Source organism: Notolepis coatsorum (assembly GCF_963971535.1).
Source record: "Notolepis coatsorum genome assembly, chromosome: 19".
Classification (NCBI taxonomy): Eukaryota; Metazoa; Chordata; class Actinopteri; order Aulopiformes; family Paralepididae; genus Notolepis; species Notolepis coatsorum.
In genome coordinates, this window is record NC_140183.1 from 18,501,946 (window position 1) to 18,523,043 (window position 21,098).

Genomic DNA, 21,098 nt, shown 5'->3' on the forward strand with positions numbered 1-21,098 from the left:
GGAACATCGTACTACTCTCACTTACAGTATGCACAGTGTTTATCATGAACTGGAACATCGTACTACTCTCACTTACAGTATGCACAGTGTTTATCATGAACTGGAACATCGTACTACTCTCACTTACAGTATGCACAGTGTTTATCATGAACTGGAACATCGTACTACTCTCACTTACAGTATGCACAGTGTTTATCATGAACTGGAACATCGTACTACTCTCACTTACAGTATGCACAGTGTTTATCATGAACTGGAACATCGTACTACTCTCACTTACAGTATATGCACAGTGTTTATCATGAACTGGAACATCGTACTACTCTCACTTACAGTATGCACAGTGTTTATCATGAACTGGAACATCGTACTACTCTCACTTACAGTATGCACAGTGTTTATCATTAACTGGAACATCGTACTACTCTCACTTACAGTATGCACAGTGTTTATCATAAACTGGAACATCGTACTACTCTCACTTATGCACAGTGTTTATCATGAACTGGAACATCGTACTACTCTCACTTACAGTATGCACAGTGTTTATCATGAACTGGAACATCGTACTACTCTCACTTATGCACAGTGTTTATCATGAACTGGAACATCGTACTACTCTCACTTACAGTATGCACAGTGTTTATCATGAACTGGAACATCGTACTACTCTCACTTATGCACAGTGTTTATCATGAACTGGAACATCGTACTACTCTCACTTATGCACAGTGTTTATCATGAACTGGAACATCGTACTACTCTCACTTATGCACAGTGTTTATCATGAACTGGAACATCGTACTACTCTCACTTATGCACAGTGTTTATCATGAACTGGAACATCGTACTACTCTCACTTATGCACAGTGTTTATCATGAACTGGAACATCGTACTACTCTCACTTATGCACAGTGTTTATCATGAACTGGAACATCGTACTACTCTCACTTACAGTATGCACAGTGTTTATCATGAACTGGAACATCGTACTACTCTCACTTATGCACAGTGTTTATCATGAACTGGAACATCGTACTACTCTCACTTATGCACAGTGTTTATCATGAACTGGAACATCGTACTACTCTCACTTATGCACAGTGTTTATCATAAACTGGAACATCGTACTACTCTCACTTATGCACAGTGTTTATCATCACCACTGCACTTTACGGTCTTATCGTTGTCTCACTGTTCTGTCCTGTTTTGCACTTATTTATTATTATGTTATTCTTATGGTGAAAAAAATCATGCACTGTAATGTCGAATCACGTGCCATTTGTATATACAATATGGTGAATAAAGTCATCTGAATCTGAATCACTTATGCACAGTGTTTATCATGAACAGTGACATACTTGATAGTCTGTGGCAGACCGTCCAGGCCTCGTGCCTCAGACTCCTCTCCGTCCACGGCGGAGACGATGGCCTGGACCAGCGGGACGTCCACCCACACGCAGGCACTGACCTCCCCAGGCTCTGGACACAGACTCTCCTGGAGGGACGGAGAGACATGCATGTGTAGAATATTTCCATGAGATATATAAGTATAACTGTACTGAGCAGATCGTTACATTATCGGGGATGTGCTAATGCTATGCAACGGAACAGTCACATATAATGTGTGTGTACGTATGTTACAGATACTGGAGCTAAACTTCACTTCACGACATTTTTCATTTGCATTTAACACATTCTAACTAACTGGGAGACTAACTCTAGTTGTAATCGCCGAGCCGTGATCAAAGCCTATGCAGTGATAACTTCAAATGCATTTTTTTTTTATATACTTTAACATCGACTTAACACACTTTAGGTGCCATACCCTGTGTAGCTCAATGGATAGAGCAAGGCACTAACACAGGCGGAGTTAGGGGTTCCATACCCTGTGTAGCTAAGTGGGTAGAGCAAGGCACTAACACAGGCGGAGTTAGGGGTTCCATACCCTGTGTAGCTAAGTGGGTAGAGCAAGGCACTAACACTGCCAGGGTTAGAGGTTCCATACCCTGTGTAGCTAAGTGGGTAGAGCAAGGCACTAACACAGGCGGAGTTAGGGGTTCCATACCCTGTGTAGCTAAGTGGGTAGAGCAAGGCACTAACACTGCCAGGGTTAGGGGTTCCATTCCTACTGGGGCCACCCAACTATGCATTCCAGATACTGGATAAAGTGTTCCCCTGCTGCACCTGGAGCTGCTGGTGTGTGAGGGAGGTGTGGAGCAGCATGTACGTGACCACATGGTGCCTCATGGGCGCTCCTCTGGACAGCATGGGAGGGTAGACTGACTGGAAGGAGATGACAAACAAGTCAAAGTCAGGTTTTCTTTTGTGTGAAATAGCCCTTTAGACACGCACGCAATTGTTCAAAAGATTTTTGTTGAACTGCAACTCATTGTTGATGTTGTTGTCTTTAGCCTGAACAATTATGTATGTACATATTATGTTAACATTAAGTTAATTATTTAAATTGTATTTGATAAACAGTAAGGTAATAATTTATGTATATATGATAAACACTAAGGTCATTATTTATGTTTATTACATGGCGTTTAAAAATTCGCCAAAATGCTTGATTGTGATTGGTCAATAGCACTCCGTTGCCCCTAGCAGCGGTCAATTATTTCTCGATAATTCACCGCTGCTAGGGGCAACGCGCAATAATGACCGCTGTTAGGGGCAACAGGGAAAGATAGCCTCGCAGCCGGACTCTCGCAGCGTTATACCATGCACAGCTGCACTGCATCAGGTGCAATCAAGCCCACACACACGCCAGAGGAGCAACAGAACCGTGTCTGCATTTGATCTCGTCTCGTCGATGGTGTAAAATGAATTACGTATATTGTTAGTAAGTTAGCCCTGTAATAAGCAGGATAATGTATAGCTATACTCGGCCATTGTCGCAAAATAATTGACCTTCACTGCGTTTAGAACACCTCGGCGAGGCGCCTCGGTGTTCCAGAACGCATTGTCAGTCAATTATTTTGCGACAATAACCTCGTAGCTATACATTATCCCTTACATATATGATAAACATTAAGTTAATTATTTAAGTTATACTTGATAAACACTAAGGTAATTAGTTATGTATATATGATAAACATTAATAATTATTCATTATTTAAGTTCTAGAAAAGGGGGTATAGGACCATATAAGTGTATACTTCTCCCTACTCCTGTAATATTCCTATTTTTTTATTTATGGAGATTTTGTTGTATATATTTACTGTTCATTTTATATGGTTATTCTTGTTTTGTTTTTCTTACTTATTATTTGTTACATGTGTTTGAAATTAAATCTGTTCAATTCAATTAAATTCTTAGTAATAGTATTGCGGCCACCTCCCACAGCAGTGAATAGTAATAGTATTGCAGCCACCTCCCACAGCAGTGAATAGTAATAGTAGAGCGGCCACGTCCCACAGCAGTGAATAGTAATAGTATTGCGGCCACCTCCCACAGCAGTGAATAGTAATAGTAGTGCGGCCACCTCCCACAGCAGTGAATAGTAATAGTATTGTGGCCTAGTATTGGGGACTTGTACAGCACTTTGGTAAAGTTTGTTGTTTTTAAATGTGCTCTATAAATAAAGTGGATTGGATTAATGAATTAAGTAGCCCCTTTCGTGACTGTGACGCAGCCAACAAGGTTTCACTCGGCTGTGTGATTTAATTCAAGGTGGATCGCTGTTGTCGTTTGAACAACTTCAGATTTCATGGCAACTACCAATCCCCCAAATCAAGAATGTTTAAGATGAATGAAGTAAGATTTTGATTATTTGAAATATGGCCTGTGTAGACTAAACTATGCACAGAATTATGTCAGTCTACAAGGTCCGGATTCTACATGGTCCGGCAATGTAGACATTGTAGACTCCACTACAGACCAATTATCAGTGAATGTTCATGCATTTTTAAGAAGGGCTACTTCCACAAAAAAACTAAGAACTCACCAAAACATCTCAGTAGCACCTTATCTAAATGTTCTATTTCATATATGGAGATTCATATTTATTTATGTATTGCATGCATTTCTACATTTTATTTCCTATTTTGTTTATTCATCCCAGTATCTTTCTTTCTTATGTGTGGAATTCTACAAGGCATGTAGGTGTATATGTGTTTGAGGATGATATCCTTCAAACAGGCAATAGTGATGATATAATTTGGGCAGTGCTGAGCTGGGTTACTTTCCTCCAGTGTATTTGTCCCCTGGCCCCACCCAATGGCCCCATGCGCGCGCGCACACACAAAAAAAATCGAAGTAAAAAAAAAATAGTTGAAAAGAAAAATTAGATTTTTTATTTTTTTTAACTTCGATATATTTTTTTATGTTCGAAGCTTGTGCCATTGAACGAAGCTTCGAAGCTTCGAAGTATTTAAGACAGCCCTAGTGAATAGTAATAGTATTGCGGCCACCTCCCATAGCAGTGAATAGTAATAGTATTGCGGCCACCTCCCACAGCAGTGAATAGTAATAGTAGTGCGGCCACCTCCCACAGCAGTGAATAGTAATAGTAGTGTGGCCACCTCCCAAAGCAGTGAATAGTAATAGTATTGCGGCCACCTCCCACAGCAGTGAATAGTAATAGTATTGCGGCCACCTCCCACAGCAGTGAATAGTAATAGTAGTGCGGCCACATCCCACAGCAGTGAATAGTAATAGTAGTGCGGCCACCTCCCACAGCCCGAGCAGCCGCGGTGAAACGCTGTCTGCCTCCAGCTTCAGTCCAGTCTCCTCCTCCAGCTCCCTGAGTCCCGCGTCCAGCAGCTGGTGATCACAACACACCACCACGTCATTCAAAAATAAATAAACGAATACAATTAAATCACATATATTATTTGTCTACACACGATAATATTGAGGGAAAGAATACATTGACGCCAACAGACGTGGCTTGAAGAGAAATTTACATTTAAAGGGACATGCCAACTTTTTGGGAAATTTGCTTATTTTCCATCTATACCCTGGAGTTAGACAAGCAGATACATACCCTTTTGTTCTCTGTGCATGCATTAGGCTTAGGGAACAGCCGCACCGTTAGCCTAGCTTAGCGTCATTCACTGGAAGTAGGAGTTCCAGTGTAGCCTAGTTCCCAACAGTCACGAAATACACTCCAAATACAACTCCAAAACGTTCCTGTAAACATGTTGTGACCTGTGTATTTACCACGTTGCACGTTAACACTTTGGCTGCCATGGGTTAAATTCATTATCAACCGTAGGTTGCCGGCTCTATTTGTCTATAGAGAAAGTCCCCTTCTTTGCAGGGCTATAACTTTTTAAATTCTATTGCTACAGTACATTGCCATTATTAGGGCCCATTCAAAGTCCTATATGTATTGTTCATTGTGTAGCAACGTTAAACTTTTTCATTCACATATTCATAGTAAAGTATGGTCTAATGCAGGGGTTCCCAAACTTTTCAGGCCAGGGCCCAGAAAATAAGGCGTCAGAGAGCCGCGGCCCAATGCACATCGTCGGGCTTTTTTTTCTTTTTTTTTTGCCAGGCGACCGATTTTTTAAGCCAAATATCACTTCAATCCTATTAAGTTAGTTATTCATTTATATGTGCTATTTATGAGAGGGCTAACTTGTTGCAAAATAATAATGATAATAATAATAGCCTCATTAAAATACTATTGTTGCTTCGGTTGTTTTCAGCGTTTTATGTGCATAATCTGTTATTTAGTTTGAAATGTTCGTTGAAATAAGTAGATTTTTCGTTTTTGTTTACCTGACTTATATATTCACCATATAGTCACATTTTAGAATACAATATAATAGAATTTTTGAATACAACTAGAAACACTGTCCTGGCCTGCTTCTAAGTTCAGTGGCCTGACAAAAAAATAAATAAAAATTAAATAAAAAATTAAAAAATTAAAAAATTAAAAATATTTATTTTTTATTTTTTTATTTTATTTTTTTTAAATCATCTCGCGGCCCACCCGTGGCTGTTCGCGGCCCACCTTTGGGTCGCGACCCCGACTTTGGGAACCACTGGTCTAATGTATAAGTATGTTTTCATCTCTTTCTGCAGCTTTCTCCAGAACGTGATCTATAGCCCCAAATACATTATATTGATGATGCAATACAGTTTTATGGCAATCATCGCGATATAAAAAATTCCAACTAGACGTACTTCTAGAAGTTACTACACGTCATCTGATGTTGACCGGATGGGCTAGGGGGCGTTTATAATTCCGTGGGCAGCGTTATACCAATCATCTAATGTGGGTCAAATGTTGATAATAGCAGTTAGTATCGAAGACGGTAACTTTACACGCTAAAACTCACCCCAGTCTCCGCGCGCCGTTGGGCGATCATCGTAGAGTAGAAATTTTATCATTATGGGATGTAGATTTACCCGGTCCATCTCCAGCTTGTATAATGGTATATACGTCCAAATCATGTTGTTTATCGAGTTATTGGCAATCGATCGCTATGTAGTGTGACGAGCCAGAGTCCCGGGACATGTACCGAGTACCCGGAAGTAATACGGCCGTCCAGCACAACCTCTACGGCACTTCCTGTTAAGCGATTGTGCCGATCGGCCACCAGATGGCGCTCCTGAACCGCCAGAGAGCTCAGTGGGTCCTCCTGGTGGATCTCAGGCCAGCGGAGGGGACATATGAATCCGATCCCAGATTTTTGAAATATTGATATTAAAGACGCTATAAAGCGTCTTCGGCAACTTGAGCATGGCCGGGAATGACGTGTTTAAGCGTTTCCCGGCACCCAAAGTGTTAAGAGGTTAAATTAACAATTTCCTTCCCTGCCTGGCAGTACATTAACTAGGCAGTACATTAGGTAAGCAGTGTCCCAGGCTCCAAAAGGCACTTGATTGATTGATTAATTTGATTAATCAAAGCTATAATCCTCCTCCTATGACATCACAAACTACACTCATTCTGAACAGCCTGTTTAGGTTGTTGTTAGGTTAGCTTGTTCTGATGACTTGAAACTAAACGTCAAGGAGTGCCATGTCTCCCCGGTGCCTAAATAACACTTCAAGACTTTACTCGGGGACAGCGTTGTTCCAAGTTCATAGAGTATTCATTATAGAGATATTTTAAGAGAATTAAAATGCTGTTTGTACCCTCTCGTCCAACTCCACGTGGCCACCTGAAAAACACAGAACAAAGATTAACACATTGGTCGCAATAAACGAGTTACGCCGTTTTTGGCCGCCATGAGTTGAACGCCAACAACAGCGTAAGCCGTTTTTTTAAATCAATATTTCATTTTTTCACCATGGCATTCATAATTCATCCAGCCAACCTCCGACCCTGCAGCGGGACCCTGAATGAGATTGCAACGCCTCAATACCGCCGCCTGGTGGTCGGGCGAGTTACACTCTCAAAACCGGAAGTTGTGATCGGTGCGTTGAGGAAATCCCTCCGGCAGTAATATCTTGCTACGGGACTACAGACAAACACTGGCGTGCATATGGATCGCTTCCGTAACGCAATAATCGATATGATTTCGGCGTTTATTGCGCCATACAAACCGGAAATGGATATAGGCGATCGGCGTCAAATAATTGGGATCTTTTTCTTCCAGTCTCATCGGCGAACGGTAAGAGGACAGTAACGTTATTTTCAGCCCGATTGTGCGTTTCTTTGTTTGCAAACAGTCTGATCAATATATCAACCCATAATACATAAAGCCGTTACTGACGATAAAGGAATTATAGACGACCCCCGCCCCCCCCTTCCTCCACGCATGATGAAGCATAATGTATACTGATCATATACATTTGAATTTTTTAATATAGCGTGTATAGGAAAGAAACGACAATCTATCATATGCGTTTGGGCCTATAACTAGCGTTTTTGGAATTACAGCAGAAAAGCTTATAAACATACTTATATTCAAGACGGTATTAACACAACAATGTATGAATGAAAAAATATAACATTCCCACATCCGGAACGATAGATAATTGATGTTGAATGGGCCATAGTAATGTCAATATAGCAATAAAATTTAAAAAGTTATAGCCCTGCAAAGAAGGTAAACATCTCCATAGGCTTTCAACGGTGGCAGACTGGGTATAATGATGGGCATACTGCGTGGCAATCAATGTGTTAAACATCACATCTAATATATCTAATCTAATATATATATATTGTGTTTTCAAAATGAGCAGGGCCCTATTCCCTGTACCTGGTTCAACTAAGTCGATCAAAAGTCCCATTATCCAGATTCAATTAACCCGATGTTTGAATCCGGGCTTTCCTTGTTCCTCGAACGCTGATTCAGTCTTGTTAATTCGAACCAGACTTGATACTCAGGATAAGTGCGCGCGGCCGCCTCAGCTGAAAAGACAGCAGGTGTCGATCGCAGAAATCCTGATTTTCTAACGGCATTGATTGATTGATTTATTTAAAACTTTATTAACAAGATTGCAGAATGGGTACAATACAGTACGGCTCAATAGCCTCGCTGACAAGTTAAATGTATAATCTATAGGCACATTTTAAGCCCATCATTACCCCAATCAATCAGATTATATTTATTTAAATGTGCCTATAGATTATGCATTTAACTTAATAATCGAATGAGATCTTGCTAGCGAAAATAATTATTTCAACTCTTTCAGAATAAGTATACAAAAACAAGCCCAAAGATAAAGAGTATATCTAATTGATACAAATTAATAGATACTTATGAGGATATCTGTACTGTATGCGCTTAGGTATCATGTAATATAATAAATACATCGTTCCTAAAGTTTTAAGGCCGCGACCCCCGAAATAACGGTGTCAGAGAGCCGCGACCCCCACTATTATATAGAGGTGGTTGAAACATGCAAACGTTCACACGCACACATATGCATTGGAGGCTTTTAACACGCACAATAACTACACAAAATAACACAATAATCAAACAACCATAAAATGAATACATATAGCGTGTTTCATTTAGAAGGCTATAATGTTCAATGCACCTAATGAGATGGATGGGCATAGTCTGGGTTTAATTTTGGAGACAGTGACTCGGAGATCATCCTCCATATTCATTCAGACGTGATCTGTACTTATTTTTTATATAAGTCAGTGCAGATAATGTTTTTTTCGAATAGGTAGGTATAGCTGTGCGTATTCCCCCTCAATTGATATCTAGTCGGCATCGGAGGTGGGCAGCGATCTGGGACGCATTCTCCATCAGAAACAAGCGCGCCTCATCCCGCAGCTCAAACAGGTGTCGTGCAGTATAGGAAATCCATAGGCTGAATATGATTTATTATCAGCATTTTAGGTCTATTATTTTACATTTCAAAAGCATTTCTTTTACCAGTTTAATGTATTTTAATTGTTTTTAATTATAGGCCTATTTCACACATTCTATGAAATCAATACATTCTGGAAATCATCTCGCGAAAACATTATTCAGAATGGTATAATGGCATCAAAGAGCACCTACGGGAGGCTGCAATTCGAAACTGGTCCCCGTAAATGTCCAAACACCCCCCTCCCACCCACCCACCCCCTCCCAATGTACAGTTTCCTCCCCCTCGTATATATATTTTCTGTTAGGATCTGTTTAACACTACTGTATATTTGCATATCTTGTATGTCACAAATGTAACAGTACTGTATATCTGTATGTCATAAATGTCATGATATATAACTGTATATCTGTATGTCATGTATGTCATAAATGTCATTATGAATTGAAAATGGGGGACCCTGATGTAAACAAGACAAAAGTCTTTCTCTGGGTCTGCATCCCCTTAACAATTGTGTGTATTGAGCCGTACTGTATTGTACCCCATTCTGCAATCTGTTAATAAAGTTTCCAATCAATCAATCTCTGAGGAAGGGAGCTGCCATTTTGTTCCGAGGGAGTGGCCAGCTTATATCCAGCTAACTGAACTAAACCCTGCTCCGGAGCAGGTTCAAACTTTTCGATCTGTTGCCATAGCGACTTAGAAAATCCGACGTTGGGGAACGGAAATGTCTGGCTTAAGTCAAGCTATGCTGAAAATTATCCGGCTAACTGAGTTAGCCAGGTACGGGGAATAGGGCCCTGGTTGAGCTGAGCTCTCCGAGACGCATGCAGCTGCAGCAACGCAGAGCAATGCGAGCGGCGCTCTCAGGACCGGCGCTCTCAGGGCCGCTCAGCAGCGCCACCCACCCAATGGCTGAATTGGAGTATTGCGACTGGACTGCGAACATTTTCGAATACACGCTGACGTCACCTCATGGTACCAAAGCACCTCAAAGGCACTAAAAACAAAATTACAAACATCTCAAAACAAACTGGTCAGACTACTGCTTGACCTTACTCCTAGAACCCACCTCACCCCTGCCCACTTTGACAACCTAGAATGGCTTAGAGTAGACGACAGAGTACAGCAACTTGCAATGGGCCTGGTCTACAAGATACACTACACGACCAAGGTACCCATGTACATGTCAAAATACTTCCCAAAGGTCAGTGAATACCACGATCACAACACCAGAGGGAGCTCCACAAATCATGTTAAACCCAGATTCGGCTCAAACAAGGGACTAAACACGTTTCGCAATTATGCCACATCAATGTGGAACGCCCTACCCAAAGCTGTAAAGGAATGTGAATCACTACCCACTTTCAAAAGCACTCTCAAAGAACACCTACGGGAGACTGCAATTCAAAACTGGCCCCTGTAAATATCCTAACCCAACCCCCTCCAATGTACAGTAAATGACCAAGTATGGTTGTCAATATTCCAATGTACAGTTTTGCTTGTACAATTGTACAGTGTCCCCCACCCACCCACCCCTCCTACCCAACCCGCCCCCCCCACCCCACCCACCCCACCCCACCCACCCAACCACCTCCAATGTACAGTCCCCCCCCACCCCACCCCACCTACCCAATCTCCTCCAATGTACAGTTTCTACGTCAAATGTATATACTCTCTTCTCTGGACTCTTTTTGTATCACAAACAGTACTGTATTTGCAAATCTGGTATGTCATAAATGTATAGATGTAGCAGTACTGTCTATCTGTATGTCATGTATGTCATATTATGATGAATTGAAAATGGGGGACCCTGATGTAAACAAGACGAAAGTCTTTCTCTGGTCTGCATCCCCTTAACAATTGTATGCATTGAGCTGTACTGTACTGTACCCATTCTGCAATCTGTTAATAACGTTTTCAATCAATCAATCAATCAGTCACGAGACCGCCGCCATCTTGGTATTGGGGAAACAAACTGATTGGTTGTGGGAGTATTGCAGCTTGGTCTCTGTGAACGAGGCTGTTTTATTGTTTTTATTGTGGATCCCCATTAGTCTACACCAAAGTGTGACTACTCTTCCTGGATCGAACGTAAGTAACGTTACGTTAGCATAACTAACACTTGAATAACTACAAATGAATATAAATATAGGAGATTTTGACAACAAAATTAACAATATGATGCCGCAAGTTCTGTTATATTTAAATTGCCTTACTTATTTACATAAATATAAGGTAACTGTATACTTTTGCTATATGCTATACACCAGTGGTTCTCAACTGGTCTAGCCTCGGGACCCAACATTTTCCTTAGTCATTAAGTCGCGACCCACATTTTTTAACCACTATGATTTATTTCATTTTTTATTGCAGTAATACGCAATCTTTCATGCACTGTTAAAAACATGAAATAAACACAAAAAAGTGCAACTAGGGCTAAAAACCCAATGAAATTAAATAATAATAAATAATATATGCTTCTTAGCAGATTTCTTAGCTTAACATAACAGACCTACGTTTGGGGGAACTAATGGGATAACTGGGGTTGCAACAAAAGTGCAACTAGGGCTAAAAACTCGATGAAATAAAATAATAATAAATAATATGCTTCTTAGCAGATTTCTTAGCTTAACATAACAGACCTAAGTTTGGGGAAACGAATGAGTTTAGAGGACTAGAGTGGTAGAGCAGAGTAGAGAGAGTTTAGAGTTTGTACAGTTGCTATTGCATGCACTCATCTGTGTTTCACTACACACTTGAGTGCATGCTTACCAACTGTCCGTCTGCAACACTACTATCACCGACATCTAAGAAGGGAGATCCCCCCCTTGAACGGCCCTTCTAAGGTTTCTCTCCTCCACATTGCCTGTGGAGCTTTTTTTCCCTATTGTTAGGTTTTAGTGAGTTTTTCCTTACCTTCGCGTGGGGTATGTCTGGGAGTGCTTGCATTCTTTCATTTATTTGCATTCATCTAAAAAAAATTTGGACCCTATGGTGTTCTTGTTCTGTTCTTGACTTATTGTTATGTTGTCTTCTTGACTTGTTTAAAGAAGACCTGTACGGCCCATGGGGACATTAACGTGTGTTGTCGGGCCCTATAAATAAATTTGATTTGATTTGATTTAGAGGACTAGAGTGGTGGAGCAGAGTAGAGTGAGTGAGTTTAGAGGACTAGAGTGGTGGAGTAGAGTGAGTTTAGAGGACTAGAGTGGTGGAGTAGAGTGAGTTTAGAGGACTAGAGTGGTGGAGTAGAGTGAGTTTAGAGGACTAGAGTGGTGGAGCAGAGTGAGTTTAGAGGACTAGAGTGGTGGAGTAGAGTGAGTTTAGAGGACTAGAGTGGTGGAGTAGAGTGAGTTTAGAGGACTAGAGTGGTGGAGTAGAGTGAGTTTAGAGGACTAGAGTGGTGGAGTAGAGTAGAGTGAGTTTAGAGGACTAGAGTGGTGGAGTAGAGTGAGTTTAGAGGACTAGAGTGGTGGAGTAGAGTGAGTTTAGAGGACTAGAGTGGTGGAGTAGAGTAGAGTGAGTTTAGAGGACTAGAGTGGTGGAGCAGAGTAGAGTGAGTGAGTTTAGAGGACTAGAGTGGTGGAGCAGAGTGAGTTTAGAGGACTAGAGTGCTGGAGCAGAGTGAGTTTAGAGGACTAGAGTGGTGGAGCAGAGTGAGTTTAGAGGACTAGAGTGGTGGAGTAGAGTGAGTTTAGAGGACTAGAGTGGTGGAGTAGAGTGAGTTTAGAGGACTAGAGTGGTGGAGCAGAGTAGAGTGAGTTTAGAGGACTAGAGTGGTGGAGTAGAGTGAGTTTAGAGGACTAGAGTGGTGGAGTAGAGTAGAGTGAGTTTAGAGGACTAGAGTGGTGGAGTAGAGTGAGTTTAGAGGACTAGAGTGGTGGAGTAGAGTGAGTTTAGAGGACTAGAGTGGTGGAGTAGAGTAGAGTGAGTTTAGAGGACTAGAGTGCTGGAGTAGAGTGAGTTTAGAGGACTAGAGTGGTGGAGTAGAGTGAGTTTAGAGGACTAGAGTGGTGGAGTAGAGTGAGTTTAGAGGACTAGAGTGGTGGAGTAGAGTGAGTTTAGAGGACTAGAGTGCTGGAGTAGAGTGAGTTTAGAGGACTAGAGTGCTGGAGCAGAGTGAGTTTAGAGGACTAGAGTGGTGGAGTAGAGTGAGTTTAGAGGACTAGAGTGGTGGAGTAGAGTGAGTTTAGAGGACTAGAGTGGTGGAGTAGAGTGAGTTTAGAGGACTAGAGTGGTGGAGTAGAGTGAGTTTAGAGGACTAGAGTGGTGGAGTAGAGTGAGTTTAGAGGACTAGAGTGCTGGAGTAGAGTGAGTTTAGAGGACTAGAGTGGTGGAGCAGAGTGAGTTTAGAGGACTAGAGTGGTGGAGTAGAGTGAGTTTAGAGGACTAGAGTGGTGGAGCAGAGTAGAGTGAGTTTAGAGGACTAGAGTGGTGGAGTAGAGTGAGTTTAGAGGACTAGAGTGGTGGAGCAGAGTAGAGTGAGTTTAGAGGACTAGAGTGGTGGAGCAGAGTGAGTTTAGAGGACTAGAGTGGTGGAGTAGAGTGAGTTTAGAGGACTAGAGTGGTGGAGTAGAGTGAGTTTAGAGGACTAGAGTGGTGGAGTAGAGTGAGTTTAGAGGACTAGAGTGGTGGAGTAGAGTGAGTTTAGAGGACTAGAGTGGTGGAGCAGAGTAGAGTGAGTTTAGAGGACTAGAGTGGTGGAGCAGAGTGAGTTTAGAGGACTAGAGTGGTGGAGCAGAGCAGAGTGAGTTTAGAGGACTAGAGTGGTGGAGCAGAGTGAGTTTAGAGGACTAGAGTGGTGGAGCAGAGTGAGTTTAGAGGACTAGAGTGGTGGAGTAGAGTGAGTTTAGAGGACTAGAGTGCTGGAGCAGAGTGAGTTTAGAGGACTAGAGTGGTGGAGCAGAGTGAGTTTAGAGGACTAGAGTGGTGGAGCAGAGTGAGTTTAGAGGACTAGAGTAGAGTGAGTTTAGAGGACTAGAGTGGTGGAGTAGAGTGAGTTTAGAGGACTAGAGTGGTGGAGTAGAGTGAGTGAGTTTAGAGGACTAGAGTGGTGGAGCAGAGTAGAGTGAGTGAGTTTAGAGGACTAGAGTGGTGGAGTAGAGTGAGTTTAGAGGACTAGAGTGGTGGAGTAGAGTGAGTTTAGAGGACTAGAGTGGTGGAGTAGAGTGAGTTTAGAGGACTAGAGTGGTGGAGTAGAGTGAGTTTAGAGGACTAGAGTGGTGGAGTAGAGTGAGTTTAGAGGACTAGAGTGGTGGAGCAGAGTAGAGTGAGTTTAGAGGACTAGAGTGGTGGAGTAGAGTGAGTTTAGAGGACTAGAGTGGTGGAGTAGAGTAGAGTGAGTTTAGAGGACTAGAGTGGTGGAGTAGAGTGAGTTTAGAGGACTAGAGTGGTGGAGTAGAGTGAGTTTAGAGGACTAGAGTGGTGGAGCAGAGTAGAGTGAGTTTAGAGGACTAGAGTGGTGGAGTAGAGTGAGTTTAGAGGACTAGAGTGGTGGAGTAGAGTGAGTTTAGAGGACTAGAGTGGTGGAGTAGAGTAGAGTGAGTTTAGAGGACTAGAGTGGTGGAGTAGAGTGAGTTTAGAGGACTAGAGTGGTGGAGTAGAGTGAGTTTAGAGGACTAGAGTGGTGGAGCAGAGTAGAGTGAGTTTAGAGGACTAGAGTGGTGGAGTAGAGTAGAGTGAGTTTAGAGGACTAGAGTGGTGGAGTAGAGTAGAGTGAGTTTAGAGGACTAGAGTGGTGGAGCAGAGTAGAGTGAGTTTAGAGGACTAGAGTGGTGGAGTAGAGTGAGTTTAGAGGACTAGAGTGGTGGAGCAGAGTGAGTTTAGAGGACTAGAGTGGTGGAGTAGAGTGAGTTTAGAGGACTAGAGTGGTGGAGCAGAGTGAGTTTAGAGGACTAGAGTGGTGGAGTAGAGTGAGTTTAGAGGACTAGAGTGGTGGACCAGAGTGAGTTTAGAGGACTAGAGTGGTGGAGTAGAGTGAGTTTAGAGGACTAGAGTGGTGGACCAGAGTGAGTTTAGAGGACTAGAGTGGTGGAGTAGAGTGAGTTTAGAGGACTAGAGTGGTGGAGTAGAGTGAGTTTAGAGGACTAGAGTGCTGGAGCAGAGTGAGTTTAGAGGACTAGAGTGCTGGAGCAGAGTAGAGTGAGTTTAGAGGACTAGAGTGCTGGAGCAGAGTGAGTTTAGAGGACTAGAGTGGTGGAGTAGAGTGAGTTTAGAGGACTAGAGTGGTGGAGTAGAGTGAGTTTAGAGGACTAGAGTGGTGGAGTAGAGTGAGTTTAGAGGACTAGAGTGGTGGAGTAGAGTGAGTTTAGAGGACTAGAGTGGTGGAGTAGAGTGAGTTTAGAGGACTAGAGTGGTGGAGCAGAGTAGAGTGAGTTTAGAGGACTAGAGTGGTGGAGTAGAGTGAGTTTAGAGGACTAGAGTGGTGGAGCAGAGCGTTGGGCTGTGTGGTGTAGAGTGAGTTTAGAGGGATGAGTGTAATGAGGTTGCAACCAGGTAGTAGCAGCCCCTTGGTGTAAACACACTCTTAAGTTAAATACCCTCCCAAGTTAAATAGCCTCCTAAATGAAATACCCTCCTAAGTTAAATACCCTGCTTCGCTTCCATGAACCACATCCTTGTAGGTGATGGACCGGACCAGACCTTAAAGTGTCTGTGGTCGTGTGGTGCTGGTGAGCAGAGGGTTGGCGGTTCGAGGCTGGTTAGAGGAGAAGTGCAGAGTGCAAGGTGCCTGACAATAGCCTATGACAGTGGGTTATACCGTATAATGCAGTGTAGGGATACACAATATACTGGTGACCATATCGGTATCGGTGATTTTTTTCATAGTGGTATGGGTCTGATGAGCAAAACTGGGTAGATATTTATCTGCAAACATATCTGCTGGTGATTTTCTTATCGATTGCTTCAGTCCACTAAAAAAAATGGGAACAACTGATAACTATTTCTCTGTCTGGGTAGCTTGTTTGGGTAATGTTACTAACATGTGACAACACAGGATTGTGTTACTGTAACATTGTTTCAGTATGTACAAAAATAGTATGTAAACAATTTGATTATTATATAATATTAATAGTTTTTATATTTAAAATATATAATCATTTATAATAATAATAGTTTATTATTATTATTATAAACATTTGTAACCAATTATTCAAGGTAATTTTTCCTTCCTAAAACTACATACTGGAGATTTAAATAAGGGTTAAAAATGTTGATAAATCTAATAAATAAATATATATATACATACATAAATAAACTACACGCAGATGAGAGGCACTGTGTGTCACGACAAACCTGGAGGAACCCACACGTTGGGGAATATGCGGAGCCCGGGTGCTCGTCGCGTCAACAGCAACCTCCGATTGGCTGACTGCAGAAGAATGGCGACGCCCACGTCGACCCCGCGACTCTGGACGTCGGAAGGGAGGGCGGCGGCCTCTGTGACGGACAGGTGTTTGAACGGACAGAAGGAGGCCCTCTGGAAAACACAGACCCAGCCGTTTGACCAAAACAAGCCCCTTCTTTTAAGGGGAGGTAAATGGACTGCATTTATAGCAGTCCACAGCTCTTTTTTCCCCCAAAGTGCTTTACAACATAGGCCTCACATTCACCCATTCACTCACACACCGATGGGGGAGGCGACCATGCGAGGTGCCAACCTGATCATCGGGAGCAGTTAGGGGGTTAAGTGTCTTGCTCAAGGACACTTCTGACACGCTGCCCGGGAGGAGCCGGAATCAAACCTGGAACCTTCCGATTACCAGACGAGCACTCTGCCTCCTGAGACACTGTTGCCCCCAATAACTGCACGGACTACAATGTACTGTATATCATGCGAGTTAGGGTACCTTATGTATACTGCACCTGTGTATACTGTTTACTTACTTATAGTAAGTACATATTCAGATTCGATGTGTTATTGACCATATTTATTGTAATGTATAATATAACTGATAGGGCATCATCTGCACCTTTGATTACACTGCCTACTTGCTCATATACTTATATTCAGATATGCCTATATGTTTTCTACTATTACCCTGCCCATACCTGTACCCCTCCTCCCCCATGCTGCTATGATGCCTGGATTTCCCAAAGGGGATAAATAAAGGAATGTCTTATCGTATCTTATAAAAGACACCACACCCACAAGGACTTGGATGATAATAAATATCAATATCTGAAATGAAAAAAATTTAAATTAAAAATAACCCTAACTAACCTTACTGGCATGCACTTGTCCTAATACTGACCTACACTGTAGCACTCAACACTTTGATGAACATTGTCACTCAGCCATGGGTGCGTTGCTCATGGGACGGGGTTGCACGCCGTGCAACCGGCTATGTGAGCAGAAGCACGCACACGCACATGCACGGATGTGCACACAGGAATGCACTGCACTCGACTGATGTGCCAACTCGCTAAGTACCCACCTGGCTACTTTGCATAACAATAGCGCAGGTCGTCAGGTGTGTTCAAATACGTCCTCAGATACATTCACACAAAACTTGTGAATGAAATGTGTTACATTCCATTCGTAGAGGCAATTAGGCATTGTCTTTAGTTTGTGCGTATGCGAGGGAACATCTATGCGCATGCGCGGGAGCGCGCGTGGCGTCATTAAAACACTGTGGAACCAGCTTTGAAATCAGCAACGCACCCCTGGATGGAGTTGTAGCCTTCTTGCTGACTTGTCGTACAAAACTTGTAAGTCGCTTTGGATAAAAGCGTCAGCTAAATGACTAAATGTCATTTAGTTTTAATGTAAATAGATACTAAATAGTGTTTTGTTATTTTGGATGAATAGCAGGGCCCTGTTCCTCGTACCTGGCTATCATTTTCAGGATAGCTTGACTTAAGCCAGACCTTTCCGTTCCCGACGTCGGATTGTCTAAATCACTATGGCAACATATCAGAAAGTTTGAACCTGCTCCAGCGCAGGGTTAAGTTCAGTTAGCTCGATAACCTGCATGGCCACGCCCTCGCAAAGAAATGCCAGCTCCCTTCCTGAAATATTTCTCACAGTCTAGATCCCATTATACCATTCTGAATTATGTTTTTGTGCTTCGTTTTCTAGAGGGGGCTTTTGAAATGTAAAATAATATACCTAAAATGCTGATAATAAATCATATTCAGCCTATCGATTTATACTTTGTCCTAAATAATGCACATCATATATACGGATACGGCGCTCGCGCGTCGCGACACACTATGTGGTTATTTTAATAATGCGGAGCATTGCAAATGTGAATCCCGCGGGGATATTTTTAATGAATCGGGCGTTTGGCTCGGATTAGTTTTATATTCTTCGCTGTTGATGTATTTGCTTAACACTTTGACGACCACGGTTTGCAGTGTAATATGGTTCTAGACGACCAGGGTGTACTTTTGGATAGCTATATATATACTTTATAGTATTGCTATCTGTCCATTCTCATTGTCACTTGAGTGCATAAACCGTGCCTTCATAATAGCTTAAAGAAAATAAAAATCCATCGGTTGGTTGTCATTTTATAGCGTCGTGAATATAAGCTTTATCACAGTTTTCGTCTCGTCTTTTTTCTGGAAAGCTATTTATAGGGCTAAAGGCTAGTCACGTTATATCGAACGGCATTTCTGTTGTATATATATACGAATGAAATAAAACAAACTGCTTAGCATCCGGACTATTACAGAGCATCTATGGATGAAATGGGGGCGGCGGGGGACGCCGATTAGTATTATTGATTAGCAATACAGTGTGCGTTCAAGTAGCCACATTCACTGATCGATCGCTTGCGAATTACAACAATGTCCAATCCGGCTGTAATTTGGGTGAATAGTATCCTACCGTCAGCCCATGTGATCGCCGGCAGCATTTCCCCATTATTCATCGGCATCTGGTAGATCGATATGTCCATTGGCTGATCATAAATCCCATTATTCCAGGCTGAAATCTGCGCTTCGAACCGTGATCCACGGTGCAGGATGTTCGCTTGGGACCCAGGCTCATATGAAACACCCAAAGACAGTACAAAATAAATTTCCCCATTCGCCCTCAATGATACTGCAGTGGAGCGATGGCACCCCTAAGCGGATCTGGCCGGTATTGCATGTTGCGGAAATCAAATATGCGGGGATGTTAATACGGTTATTAATATGGAATAAAACAATAACAACTTGCCACGAGTTAACTCGTGGCTCTGGTCCACAACGCATGGCACCGAAACCCGAGTTAACTCGTGGCTGGTCCCTATAGTGTTAACGGAGCGCCCGGATTGTGTTTCATTCAAGCATAAATTGAAGCGTCTTTATGCGTGGACTGTGGATATGAATTACGAGGAATCTGAATCTGTGGATTGTTGAATTGTATCACTGTCACTCACACGTTATTGTGATATTGTAACTGGGATTAAAATGTCTGATGAGATGCGCTGTTTGACGGATTTGAGAAATTGAATGAGCCTTTGACGTTTTGATGAATTAATTTGAGAAAATGCATTTATCTGTTCAATCACTGTTATATGATGATGAACATGAGGTGTCACTGGTATAAACCAAAGGTTAATCAATTCAATGCATGTATGGATGATGTCCGAAACAGATTAAAACCTGATTAATAGTGAAACTGTATCCTCCCTCCAAGCCTCTCTGACACGTTATTTCGGGGGTCGCGCCTTGAAAACTTTGGGAACCATGTATTTATATATAAAGTACATGATACCTAAGCCGAGCGCATACAGTACAGATATCCTCATAAGTATCTATTATTTTGTATCAATTAGATACTATTTGGGCTTGTTTGTTGAACTAATTATTTTCGCTAGCAAGATCTCATTCGATTATTCATTCTATTAAGCCTACTGCCAGCAGGCACATTTAAAGGGACTTAAAATTAGCCTATAGATATGCATTTAACTTGTCGGCGAGGCTATTGAGCCGTACTGTATTGTACCCATTCTGCAATCTGTTAATAAAGTTTTAAATCAATCAATCAATCAATGCCGTTAGAAAATCAGGATTTCTGCTATCGACACCTGCTGTCTTTTCAGGTGAGGCAGCCGTGCGCAATTATCCTGAGTATCAATCTGGTTAGAATTAACGAGAGTGAATCAGCGTTCGAGGAACAGGGAAAGCCTGGATTCAAACATCGGGTTAATTGAATCTAGATAATGGGATTTTTTCTTTTTTTTTAATCCTCTTTTTCTCCGCCTGATTTTCTATTTTTTCTCCCCATCCCAATTTAGTCGTTATGCCAATTCCCCCCATCCCCTACCTGGTTGTTGTGCACATGTTCCTCCTACTGGTCGGTACAAGGGAACCCTGAAGTCCATCACATGCTTCCTCCGACACATGTGGAGACAGCCAGTGGCTCTTTTTTTACCTGGCAGCGAGGACTCTCATTGGTGAAGCGTAACGCGTGGTTGGTCACGCTGCCTTCACCATTTCCTGCCTTTCGCTGAGCAGGCGCCCAGACCTGAACTGTAGGCGTCGCTGTCCACAACGCCAGATTACCACCCACGACTTCCCTCCCCCTAACTCAGCCAAACGAGTTAGTATGACGACCGGCCCAAGCCGCAGGGCAATGCTGACTCCGGGAGTCGAGACTGCAGCCTCTTGCATTGGTGACGAGCGCAATCTCCACTACGCCACCCGACCGCCGGATAATGGGACTTTTGATCGACTTAGTTGAACCAGGTACGGGGAATAGGGCCCAGGTCTCTCTTACCTTGAGGGGAACTCCTCTGCCCTTCTCTCCACTAGAGAGGATGAAGCGGTTGTTTTCCAGCACACAGTTCACCACCACCTCATCCTCAAGGCTACCAGTAAAGTGCCCAGTAATGCTCTGGAAAAATACATTAGAATTTAAATGAAA

At 42.5% G+C, this 21,098-nt stretch overlaps 1 protein-coding gene across 2 annotated transcripts in view; it reads right to left on the reverse strand.

Moving 5' to 3' along the window:
• The window catches only part of nudt17 (nudix (nucleoside diphosphate linked moiety X)-type motif 17), a 32,512-nt gene that overhangs the window by 8,823 nt on the left and 2,591 nt on the right, over positions 1-21,098 (reverse strand). The window contains exons 2-7 of one of the 2 annotated variants that reach the window (XM_084336954.1): positions 20,952-21,068; positions 16,535-16,718; positions 7,100-7,125; positions 4,676-4,768; positions 2,189-2,287; positions 1,363-1,499 (exon numbers count right to left, since the gene is read on the reverse strand). In XM_084336954.1, the coding sequence (XP_084193080.1) occupies positions 1,363-1,499; positions 2,189-2,287; positions 4,676-4,768; positions 7,100-7,125; positions 16,535-16,718; positions 20,952-21,068 (656 nt within the window). The remainder of the gene's footprint in view (positions 1-1,362; positions 1,500-2,188; positions 2,288-4,675; positions 4,769-7,099; positions 7,126-16,534; positions 16,719-20,951; positions 21,069-21,098) is intronic. The other variant, XM_084336955.1, reaches the window with a different exon arrangement.